At 32.5% G+C, this 13938-nt stretch overlaps 1 protein-coding gene across 1 annotated transcript in view; it reads right to left on the bottom strand.

Annotated features, from left to right (window-relative positions):
- Positions 1–13938, bottom strand: part of LOC143916942 (metabotropic glycine receptor) — a 298569-nt gene that overhangs the window by 125176 nt on the left and 159455 nt on the right. The window contains exon 7 of the mRNA XM_077438248.1: positions 8349–8527. Coding sequence (XP_077294374.1) covers positions 8349–8527 — 179 coding nt within the window. The remainder of the gene's footprint in view (positions 1–8348; positions 8528–13938) is intronic.

Genomic DNA, 13938 nt, shown 5'->3' on the forward strand with positions numbered 1-13938 from the left:
TTTGGGCGATTTATGTCCAGGAGTGGACTTTCCTCTCATTGAAGCCAGCGTTTTTGTCGGCAAGCACTTTCAGTACGGGCCTGTTTCATCTGCATTATATTTGATCGGGTGGCAAATTTTCTCTTTGCAAATATTCTCGAAATTCGATGCAGAATTCATCAGCAATTGAAAATAATTAAATATACGTATGTGACGAAAAAATCTGCTCTGAATACACGCACTTGTTACTTTTTCGCTGACCAAAAGTGACTGAAAGAATTAACGCAATAGTAAAAGACATTTAAAAAGGGAACGAAAAACATTTCTGTGTGACATAATATGTTTCAAATAACACGCGTGTTTACGGTCGCAATCAATCGGTTGTCTCATCATCATATAAGAAAAAAATTAATATTTTTCAAGCACGGATTATCCGCAATCGGATAATTCGTGTTCGGATAATCGAGGGTTTACTTTATTCTTTCCTTTCGTGCAGTCGTAAAAATATCGTAAATTTTTTGAAATCCAATTCCCGGGATTCGAGATAATAATTCCCGGGACATGGGACAAAAAAATTACGTGACATTTCTTGGAATGTCTGTCCCGGGTCGACCCGGCCAGAAACTCTAGTTCCGATAAATTAAGTAAACGCTTCTTTTGAAGTGTTATCCGAATTGTATTTTTCTGACTGAAATAAATTAGTATTAATACTGACTTTTTTATTATTATAGATATTGTCAATTTTTATCCATGGCGGGGGCTATTTTTCAAGGGGTTTTTTTGCACGGGGGGTTCATATACAGGGAGATTTTGACCGGGGGTATACGTCCAGGGGGTACATGTCCTGAAACCACTTACAATATATGAAATTTTGTGATCATGTGAAAATTTGAACTCGAGATTTTGACTGATGTTTTTGTGGGTCTGGGTTTTTTGGGGATTTTTTGAACACCATTAGTCCTATCGAACTGAAACTTGGTATCGGTTACTGATATGCTTATCGATATCACTTTTTTTTTTAGTTGACTGGAAATAGGCCCTCCCCTTCTAGCATATACATATGCATAGTAGGTGTCTTCGTTTTGGATTCAATGATGTATTTATATTCTAAACCGCTCTACGAATCAGACTAAAGCATTTTTACTTGTTATAAAAATAAAAAATTTTATACCTTTTGATTTATTGAATCGAAATCTCAAATCTAGAAGTTTTAAGTAATATATAAATTTAGTTAACCCTTTGAACAAGTCCATCATCCTGAAATACGTCTATCGGCGTTGTTTTTAAGTATGTAAAAAATAAACAAGATAACTACCCGCTAAGGCTTTCCAGGTAGCATTGAAAAAAAAATGCATTGAACATGGGTCGTGTAATCCGTGTCAACGTGTATAAAGACTGGTTTACACCGGAATTTCTGAATTCATAACCATAGCAGAATTTCTCGATGGAAATCCCTAACTGCTGAGTATTTTAGATTGTAGCTTGGCATTTAGATTGTAAGCATTAAATTTTGACAACAATGAAGAAGATGGAACTAGTTTTGGAAAAATACATTCATTAATAGACTTCTTTTGTTTATTTTATACAAGATTTATTAGAGAGTCTAAGCACACATTTACAAAACTCGAAATCCTCGGCGGTAGTAACTCTAGACTCTAGAGTAACTACCGCCTATAAAATGTTTTCTTTGTATGTACATAATTGTGTTTTTTGTTTACTTTGTATTACATGTATGTAGTATGTACTTTTCTTTGTGTGCATGTAATTTTATTATTTTGAAATTATTTTTGTTTATTATACCTTTCTCCAATTATAAATATCCTTAGAAAAGATAGGTGGTACCCGCTGCCCTACAGATATTTTACAACACGCTCTAGGGTGAAAAAAGGTTGGGAACCCCTGCTATAGAGAATCTAGGTTTTTGTATGTTTTTATCAAAAACTTTTTGGTTTATTGAACTAAAATTTCATATCTAAAAGTTTAAGCTTAATATCAATTTATGTATAATTTTGTAAGCATCCGTCAACCGAAAGTGGCAGTTTACTCTTGTTCGATTTTTCTTCCACTATTTTTTTGACCACTTAAACATGTGGTCTTCACAAAAAAAATATAGTATAATTCTTGTATCAATGTGATGAAAATAAAAAAAATCGGATGTGACCAACCCATGACATTATCTATCGTAATAAAAATGTATGAAAATAAAAAAATCACTAAATTAAGTAGGATTTTTTCCTCTTAGAAAGCACTGTTCGACAAATGACGACTTTTAAAATGTTTCAGAAACGGGATATGACTTTTCTTATAGATCTATGCCCAGTGAACACGAATCTGGTAATAAAAAGTGTTGATTGGCTTGAGATTCGGAGATATATGTGTTTTTTAAATCGCGCGATTTTTCTATATCTTGGTGTTGTTCGGTCGATTTCTCAATTTCTGTTCAAAATGAATATTGGAATCTACAGTCGGGTATTTTATCTTTCATTTGTAGTACTTTTCAGCTTTCAAATCTCTCTAAGTAGTCGTTCAGTTCAAATCAAAAGTCAAAATTACGTATTTTCACTTGGGATTTTTTCCCACTGTTAATATTATATTATATTGAGTATTTTCTATTGAAATTTGTTTATTAGGTTAGTTTTCTGGCCACATTATTTTTTGATTTCGTTTAATAGGGTTAATTGGATGTGTGGTGAATTTTAAACCGGTAAAATTGTGAGGAAAAATTTGTGTGGGTATGTGGCGAACTCGTAAACCAGTATGGAGATTTCAAAAAAACAAATTTTAGAATGGCCAAAGTATATGTTGTGCCTTGACATATTTAATAAAATAAATACACGCGAACGAGGCGCACAACAAATCAGCGTTTAGTGGTCCATGTGGACTTAAACGTTTGACCAATTAGAGCAACGACGATACATTCTGACCAATGGGTGCATTTTAAGCATCCGCTATAGGGATGTGGCGTGAAAGCCGATCGTGTTGAGGAGACGCGGGGAAGTGGGGGGGGGCGTCTTACATGTGCTCCTGATATTGAGCGAGTTGGAACGACGTCAGCGTCAGATGCTCTGTGCGGGAGCGTACACACATACAAACATCAACGATACAAAATCATTTCGAACGGCTGAATGGGGGCACCTATATATTACCTTTTATATATATATATATATATATATATATATATATATATATATATATATATATATATATATATATATATATATATATATATATATATATATATATATATATATATATATATATATATATATATATGTATGTATATAACAACTTTATTTTAATTCGTGTATCAATTCCTTTCCGAAACCCGTTAAAATCAACGGGATCAACACTAGTGTATTATAATGTACGTATAAAGATAAGTGTATTGAATTGCTGTTATGTATCCGAAAGAGAGTCGTCTCCTACGGCAATATAAAACGCTTCGTAAATGAATATTGAAAACACTCGTTTTTTTTAATTTTTACCAATACGGACATTTTCAGTGTTATCGCGTTTTCTACGTCTTTCGTTCTTTTCACGTCGGTTAATTGTGCTCGGGTCGAAGTTACTTAAGAATAAGTAGAGTACTTGGCAAGCACGGAACCGAGGTCTCCAGATTTCCATTTTTTTTGCATTTCGAATCGAGATAACAAACGGGTGTGTCCGCGTGTACGGGGGCGATAGCGGAAGTAGATTTATGAGAGAAGAGAGAACGGAATCGGGTCCAACCCCCACGGGACCGAATTTGCGTGTTTTCGCCGGGGTTTCCCTCTATTACCGTTTTGTTTTTACGACTCCGACAGACCGACAGTACAAAAGCGAGATGAATTGAAAACAAACGAACCGTTTCGGCGAAGAAATCTCGACTGGTGTGGGCCCACAGGGGCGTGCAAAACTGTCGACGATAGAGGTATACACTTGGGACGCACCTCTACGTATCTACATTCCCTGAATTGTGTTGAAGTTAATACGGTTTGTAACTTTTTTAATAATACAAAAAAAAAGTAAAAACGTTCTATTCCAAACTTTTGATGGTGAATTTTATGATGTTTAATATTGGAATATTATACACGAGTGATGGGAATATTCAGTTTTTTTGTTATGTTTTGGTTTGTTGTATTGCGATCAGCACGGACAATTAATTTCACAGAAGCGACCTTTTTTGCGTAAAAATGTATTTCGTGGAATGGATGTGCAAACAAAGCCCTCTGTCGACATTAAAAAATAATTTTCATGACAGAACCAACAAGATGGGAAAATGTTTATAGTCACAATCTGTACAACACATCGTTTAAAAATAAATCGAACCTTTTGTGTGAGGCCAGTGGCGTAACATTTCATCCCGTCAATGTAACAGCTAGTGTTCCTTCTCGAGAATTATTTCTCGAGAAATTCTCGAAAAAAATGCCAAATTGAGAATTCCCAATTCTTAAACATTTTTATTATACAAAAATATTTTTTTGTCGAATATTTTCAAAAATTTTACAACCACTGCCCTTTATAAAACTACATTTGAAAGAGCGGGTTTATACCTAACTAGTGAATAGCCCGATGAAATATCATCGCATGGGTATAAAATTATTATATACCCGTATAAAACTAAAAAAAATCCGGAACCGGAACCGTTATTTTCGTACACTCTCATCGATAGTTTTCAATTCTTAAAGTTAACGTTAACAAAATGTTAATTAAAGTTAACAAAATGTAATATTTTCCGATTATACACAAATGGTCATTGACCTCGTAACGTTGAATATTATTATTACACATAACAAATTACGTGCATATACATATGATGTGTATTTACAACACGTATTCTGGGCGAGGATATGGCGTGCGACGCGAGCTCGTGAAGACATTGCGTTTGGATCGGAGGGTCCGAGGTTCGATTCCCGGCGCTAGCGGTGAATGAAATCAATTTTTTTCTCGAATATCGTCAAAATATAAATAATTTAAATTATAATTATAATTAAGTTGAAAATAAATACATAATAAAATGGTTCAAAACCTCGCTAAATGAAATTATTAAAATGACGTATTTTTATATGGCGAGAAGGAATATTTCAATTAATGTTTAAAAAAAAAAGACGAACTGAAAAATTGGATTTGGCGTGATGTCCGAGACCATTAGCTCAATTTAGACCCATATTCAGGCTATTTGGGGTGATCGGTTCGAGTCGCGACAAAGTCGTCTCGTCGAAAAATCAATTTATCGATTTTTATCGATTCGTTCATTATGTTCGGCGAGAGTTAGGACACACACACACACACACACACACACACACACACACACACACACACACACACCCACACACACACACACCCACACACACACACCCACACACACACACAGATTACCGTCTTTAAATATACATATGATGTGCATACTTCTTAGAAGGTTTTAAATAAGAGGTCTAAGAATTATGAAAAAATGTTTACAAATTTCTAACTTTCAATCGTGCCTTATCTTATATCCTTTTCTTATCATATTTTGACTACTTTCTGAATTGATCTTTTACTTATTTTGACCTTGAAATTGCAAACGTGTCAATCCCTCAATTATCCTCCGAATGCATTTACCGTAATTTTTGACCTGATTTTTTTATTACTATTTATTTCTATTACTCTACCCGGCTGGTGGTGTCATCTTTGCTTTGGTGAGTATACCTATAGAAACCTTACGGTTTCTAGGAAAGGAAAAAATCCCACTTACGATTTATTAAATTTGGTGATTTTTTTTATTTTCATCTCATTGATACAAAAATTATACTTGAATTTTTTCGTGAAGAACACAAATGTTTAAGGGGTTGAAAAAAATAGTGGAAGAAAAATTGAACAAGAGTAAACTGCCACTTCCGGTTGAGGGATGCTTACTAAATTTTATACATAACTTTTTTACTAATTTTTTTTTGAGAAAATACCTCGATTCTCAGAAGCAGGGTTTCCCAAACTATGTTCCGCAGAACACTGGTGTTCCGTGGAGCCTAAATAGATATTTCACAAAAATTTGGGCCGCATGTGATGATATATGTACGTATGTGATGATATAAAAGCGGCCCAAACCTCATAGTAATATATTTTTTTTATAATATAAAGACAAGGAAAAAAAGTTTATTTATTCCATTTTTATAAAAAGGGGTAACTTTGGTATGCGGGCCGAATTTTTCTAGTTACGCCACTGTACACGAAGCATTTTGGTTTGATTTCAGATTAAACATATAATATGAATTTTCAGATCAAGGATCCAGATTATGTTCTTGACATTTAATCGCATTTGAACTACGTTCTTTTCGTCCACCAAATACTATACGAATAGTGGTTTATTTAATATTCGAAAATGTCACAAATGATTTGAAAATGTGCATTTCATTTAATTTCGAGTTTTTTATTCAAAATTGGTTTTACTGTGAGATTATATTGTTGGTTGATGGTAGTCGATGCGATGAATTACATTAAATATGTACATGTGTATATTTCAAATGAATATTTCATTATTTCCGACTAACCCCAACATTGTACAAAAATACGATTTTATCGTGACACAATAATTCTATTGAAATTATGCATAAGTGCTAGCTTTATTTTCGTTTCCCCAAAACGTACACTACCATAATGAATATAAAGATTAGACGTATACGTGTGGGTAGTAAGAATGGTGAGTAACAAAGTTTGTGATAGAATAAATCACTTATTTGGCCCAGTGTGCGCATCTGACTCGGAAACAAAATGCGAGATTTATTTGGTTTATTGATTCTGCTTTAGATTTTTTCTCAAGAAAAATGTCTTACGAGCTATTTAATACGAAATATTTTTAAATTGTTTTGAACAAGTGGGACCGTCTGACTTGTTACAGTCATGTCGCTTTATCCTATTAGAAATCCACAGAAAACAAGGAAAATTCAACGATACCATGTAAATGTACGCGAAGCGATCTCTTATATACAGTAAATCCATACATATGTATATATTCGGAGATTTCCCACTATCCCACTTCCGGTTTATAGAATTTAATGATTTTTTTTTATTTTCATCACATTGATACAAGAATTATAAAAAAATAGGACACCTATAAGGGTAGGTACCGTTTCCGGTCAACTTAAAAATTTGAAAAAAATTTACTTTGTATCGATAAAAATTTTATCGATACAAAGTTAAATTTCGATTAAAAATTTAACTTTGTATCGATAAAAGACACACATTTTTTCTAGATCATGAAAACGGGATCAGTGGCCGATTCTGAGTTCCAATCAGTCAAAATCTCGAGTTCGAATTTTCGTATGATCACAAAACTTTATCTATTGCTACTACGTACATAGATAAAGTAATAACCTATAGCTTGGGAACATCATCTACAAGGTAATCTTTATATTTTAAATATGAGAATATCAAATTTATAAAATATTCCATATATAATATTATAAATTATAATTTAATTTTTTAACAATTCACCATATATTCGCAATAGTAATAAGAAGAGGTTAGTAAAAAGCAGACTCAACTAGTAATCTATTAACTAGACGCTTGTTACTTTTATTTTAGAAAAGAAAAATGTGATCAACAGATATAGACAGTACTTTAACATTAAATAATTACTTTATATTTGGTGCATTTCACAGGAGTTGTTAAAGTGTAAAGAATTAATTAGGCCACTAGAAATAATGTACAATGAATTATAATTGAAATGCATATAGCTTGTGGGTATAAAGGGGAAAAGAAAACCTAAAACAGAATTTAAAAACTATCTACTATGTATGAATACAGTTCCATTGTATTTTTGTGTAATTATGGAATGTTTTGATTGTTATAATTATGTAAATCATAGTTTGTAAATACATATAAAAAATTTTAAATAAATCATTTATAAAATTTCATTATTACTCTAATATGTGTTGCATATGTAGAGCCAGAATATTAAATTACAGAAAACACAAATATCGGAAGGCAAAGATCGAAAATCGAAAGATCTTAAGTCGAAAGATAAAAAAAAGGGTGCATGGTAAACGGTACATACTCACTTAATTTGCGCGAGCAGGGTACAACAGGAACAAGAGGAATAGGCTTTTCCTCCCGTATTTTGCGTGCGCATATTAATACGGGAGGAAAAGCTTTTTCCTCTTGTTCCTGTTGTATCCTGCTCGCGCAAATTAAGTGAGTATGTACCGTTTATCATGCACCCTTTTTTTGATCTTTCGAATTAAGATCTTTCGATTTTCGATCTTTGCCTTCCGATATTTGGGTTTTCTGTAATTTAACATTCTGGCTCGTCACGGAGACCGGTAGAGAGGATGGGTATGGATAATTACTTTTTAAATAAATTTTAATGAACGTGTTTGTACTAAGTAATTATTTTTTGTTTGTTGCAATAATACCTCCATGTTTTTAGCATTAGTGCACCGTACGTGAGGCAAAATCCGATTTCTCTAAGCCAGACACGTGCTGTGCACGTGTACACCGTTGGACGAGGATACATCACTATGTTGGTGCAGTAGATGAGAAGTGCACCGAGTGCAATGACGCGCAACAGTACGGGACTTGCTGCTCGAACCACCTGTAAATATAAAAAAATAACAGTTCAGTATATATGTATGTACCTATAGTTTCGAAAAATGACGTATTTGAAGTTTCTAAAGTCTATGCTCGATAAATATTTTATATCAGATCAAAATCTTGATATAATCTAATATATAATTTCGAAAGAGACTTTGTATGTACATATATAAGTAACTTTGGTTGGGAATATGACGACGATTCGATTTTTACATACCTCTTATTACTTTATCTACATATTAACATATGTCGGTAGTAACAATAGATGAAGTTTTGTGATCATGCGAAAATTCGAACTCGAGATTTTGACTGATTCGAACTCAAAATCGATCAATGATCATGTTTTCATGGTCTAGAAAAAATGTGTGTGTGTGCGTCTGTGTAGAACTTTTGTCTTGTGCAAGTTTCCATACATTTGCGCTCAATTTGTATATAAAATGCTGTTATAACTATTAGTATTTCATAATGCTGCCGGAATGTGTGAATGTGTCTGTACGGTTCAATATCGAATTTCGTTTTGTGACCTTCTTATATTCCTCAAATTTATAGATAAAGTCATGGGATGGTCACATCCGAATTTTTACTTTATCTCTGTTTTTTTTTTTCGATTCAAATAAATTTAATGAAAAAACAAATGAATATTTACTATTAGATTTGCTAAGCTTAAGCTGTTTATATTACAAATACTGAGCGAAGCCGGGTAAAACAACTAGTATTTTATATAATAAAGTGGTAAATTGAATAGAGTGATGAAAAAAGTAATTAATTGCTGTAAATATAATATTTGTTGTTTGGGTATAAATGTGGGTAGTTGGTCTGTGTGCTTAACTAGCAAATATCGATCTTGAAAATCCCTTGGAAAAGTGGAAAAGCTTATCAAAATTAATCCGTCTAGGATCAAATCCCTGTCCAACGCCGTAATCCGTAATGCAACCTTAAGGACATCGGGGAATATTTTTCAAGTAGCTGGATGTTATTTAACCAGAGGGATGGAGAGAAAGAGAGAGATGAAGAGTAGGCACTTTTCGTTTCATAGGAGAGAAAGAAAGTCTTTATTAAACGGGGGCGACAAACGTGTTAAGTGACATTTACTAAAATTGAATAAATTCCTCTGCTAATACCAAGAATTTCTACCATATTGTTAATTTGTCTAGCAATTCTGAATTGTAATTCATGATTCTGTGTTACTTCATACACACACACACACACACACACACATATATATATATATATATATATATATATATATATATATATATATATATATATATATATATATATTTATATATATATATATATATATATATATATATATATATATATATATATATATATATACATATATATATAAATATGTGTATATATGTATATGCATTACTTTATCATTATTATTTTTTGATAATATATTATTGTATATACATATGCTGTAATCTGTTAGAGCCTCTTCAGTTTATTTTTTACCTTATTCTGGGTTCTGGTAATTATCCTGAAAAATGGAAATTATCTAGAGTCATTCCCAATCATAAAAGTGGCTCTAAAAATGAGGTTGAAAATTACAGACCTATTGCTATCATCTCGGCTATTCCCAAAATTTTCGATAATATCCTTCACCGTTTGATTCTTTTGCAGTTCAAAAGATTGTTGTGTGATGAGCAGCATGGTTTTTCACCATGTCGTTCCACTACCACTAATCTTGCCTGCTTTTCATATTATACCATGTCTAAAGTTGACCGTGGACAACAAGTTGATGTAGCCTACTTTGACTTTCGAAAAGCATTTGATCTTGTCAATAATGACGCTCTTATGATCAGATTAGCTGAAGTGGGCTTTTCTCCACGTCTTCTTAAACTCTTTGCTTCTTATCTTAGTGATAGGAAGCAATTTGTTAGATATCGTATTTATGAATCTCCTTCATTTTTTACGCGATCTGGTGTAACTCAGGGGTCCACCTTAGGCCCTTTACTATTTACAATAGTCATTAATAACCTCCCTAAAGTACTACGCAATGCTTCATGTCTCTTGTTTGCAGACGACGTTAAACTATTCTTTGCTGTTAAGGATGAGAGGCAAGCCTCTCTCCTTCAAGCTGATATTAACGCTGTTTTAGAGTTCAGTTCCAGTTTAGGGCTTGAACTGAATACTAGTAAATGTGCCATTATGAGTTATGGACGTGTGAATTTGCTCTATTGTCACGGATATTCCATTGGATCCGTATTGTTGAAGCGCGTGGAATCAATGGTCGACTTGGGTATCACTTTTGATCTTCAATTCACCTTTCACAACCACATCAAGACAATCGCTGACGTTTCCTTTCGTCGACTTGGATTTGTCTTGAGATATGCTAGATTATTCTCCAACCCCTTGTCTTCTCGCTTGCTTTTCAACTCGCTTGTTAGAAGTAAGCTAGAGTATAATGCAATTGTGTGGAATCCGCGTGAAGCAAACTACTCTCTTATTATAGAAAAAGTGCAAAAAGCATTTCTTCGTTTTCTTTATAAGAAAGAGTATGGGTACTACCCATATCTCTATCCTACTCCTTTCCTTTTAGGCATGCTTGGGTATAATTCCCTTGAACTTCGGAAAAACTTCTCGTTAATTCGTTTCGTTCTCCAGCTATTGCGTGGTAATACGTCATGCCCGTTGTTGCTGGAACAGTTGGGACTTTATGTCCCTAATAATTATGTGCGTGGTAGACATCATCATTTGATGGTTGTACCTGCTGCTCGCACAGTTCTTTTTCGAATGGCTCCTATTCCAAGAGCTATTCGACTTCTCAATGAAATCGTTGCTGCTGTCCCTGAATGTGATATTTTCCACCTTGGGGAGCGTAGATTATCGGATATTATTTTAACATAATTATCTGGTAACCTGCGCTCATCATTACTTTCTTAATTTGAATGTGATGAATGAGTGGAATCTTAATCTACTCTCTTCCATTTGGGCCTCGCTGTGATTTTATTTTTTTTTATATTTTGTTTTATTTTATTTTACTTTTTCTTTCTCCTTTGTATATTTTTATATACTATTTTAATTTTGTTCAGTGTAAACAAAAAATGGGATTTATGGATTTTATTTTTAATTTTTACACTTTTGTTATTTTTTTTCTCTCTGAATGATGTATTATTTTCCTTTTGTTATTTTTTTTTTATTATTTTATTTTACCATGTTATCTGCTTTTGCTTTTTTCCTTTATTTACAGTTTACTTGTTTTTATATATTTTTCAAATGTAGGCCATTGTGGCACATTAGGTTCTTCCTGTAATGCCACAATGGTCCAAAACTATTAAATAAATAAATAAATAAATAAATAAATGTACATATGGACATATGCATGGTGTGTGTGTGTGTGTGTAATACCTTCATCTTCATGATGTAAAAGGCTTTCACGAAAGCTATAAATGTGAATTGTCATATTCGTATTCTCATTGGTTTTCGACAGCATTTATTCGTGCACTTAACAGCCCATTTTACTACATTGGGGGAAAATTTGATGGAATTCTATCTATGTACAGTATTTTTTTATGCGTGAAAAAATATTTTTATGACCTATAAGCTACGTGATTATGATTTTCGAGTTGGCCGTCCTCATATCGTAAAGTTGTTCAATTTTTTCTGACATCCAAAAATGATAATTTCTGTTGCGAAACGGCACTTTTACGACACAGGACTCTATCTCTCAGCGAAAACTTTCACAGCGTTTTCGGACCGGACAGCTCATATAAATAAGCCTCAAGAACCTAATAAACACTCAGCGCCCGCTTTGAAACTATTGAATTATACATCAGGAGTCGCTTAATGAGAGCAGAAGACCCAGAATTTAATGTCGAGCCGTCTTAGAAAACCGAGGCAGGGTCGGTCTGCAAAAGTGGTCAATGGAATGGACTTTAAAACGAACACTGTTGCTACTGGTTCTTATTAGGGAAGGGTACCTAAATAGAGAAGGTTAAGTTTCGTAGGTTAATTACTGGGAAAACAATATTTTACATTGCAACCGAATTTTCCGCATGTCGCACGGCGAGCTGAGAGCTATTTTTACTAACCTCTTATTGGAATTTTAGCATGATACTTAGCTGACAAAAAATTATACAAGTTGAAATGTGAGTTTATGTTAAACTTTTCAATTGTTTTTTTTTTTTTAATAAATCTAGAGGTTTTTATTAACGTTAATGACGCTTGACAAATGCTCAGTTGCGTTTCGGCACGTCACTCGCTCTTAACTTTATCGTTAAAAAAGCAATTACTCAATCGTATTTCAGCGACCTTTTTCTCTTTCCTTGTACCGAAGAAAATTTCGTTCCGCATAAAAGATTCCATTAATCAAGTTTAATCTACTAAATGAAATGCTTTTAAAAGGCTTCCTTCGAAAAAAAAAGCAACACTGTCCAATATTTTCAGACTTTCAGTATCCATTTGAGTCGTCTATAAAGAACTGTGGTGAGGCACTTTAAAAAGCACTCCAAAATATCAATTACACATTTTCGACTAATTTGAGAAATTTAACTTTAAAAAGAAAGAGAAAAATCATTTTCAAATTAATACAATAAATATAATATATTTCACACTATTATTTTGAATGCATAAAATTTTCTAAAAAGGGCAAAATCATCTTATGTATACATATACGTAGTTAAATGACTTATTTTTGTTATCATCTTCGAAACATCTTCGAAAAATAAATTGAATTATTTTTGTCAATAAGTTTTTTTCAAAAAAATTAAGGATTTTCATTAGCTAAGGGCTTAATTAATTAATATTAATCAAAAAATATTTTAATTTAATTTAAAAGTCGTATTTAATTTTTTTTTAATGAAATGAAATTTTGAAGAAACGAGAAACCTTTTGAAGTTGAATTCACCAGTGTTTTTTTTTTAATAATTAAAACCATTTTTTCAACATAACGCATGGCTAAATTTAATAACAGAGTGAAGCCAATAAAAGCTTGAAAAAAAACCTGCGCTCATCATTACTTTCTTAATTTGAATGTGATGAATGAGTGGAATCTTAATCTACTCTCTTCCATTTGGGCCTCGCTGTGATTTTATTTTTTATTCATATTTTGTTTTATTTTATTTTACTTTTTCTTTCTCCTTTGTACATTTTTATATACTATTTTAATTTTTTTCAGTGTAAACAAAGAATGGGATTTATGGATTTTATTTTTGATTTTTACCCTTGTTATTTATTTTTTTTTCCTCTCTGAATGATGTATTATTTTCCTTTTGTTACTTTTTTTTTATTATTTTATTTTACCATGTTTTCTGCTTTTGCTTTTAAAATCACCATAATTATTATACACATTAAATATCAAGATAATATAAATTATTTAATGAAATAATGTTTTAAAAACAATACTACTTCCGGTTTACGAATTCTGACGAAAACCTAATCAACTCTAAGTTAGTACATAAAGAA

This window comes from Arctopsyche grandis, chromosome 1 (genome assembly GCF_051622035.1).
Source record: "Arctopsyche grandis isolate Sample6627 chromosome 1, ASM5162203v2, whole genome shotgun sequence".
Lineage (NCBI taxonomy): Eukaryota > Metazoa > Arthropoda > Insecta > Trichoptera > Hydropsychidae > Arctopsyche > Arctopsyche grandis.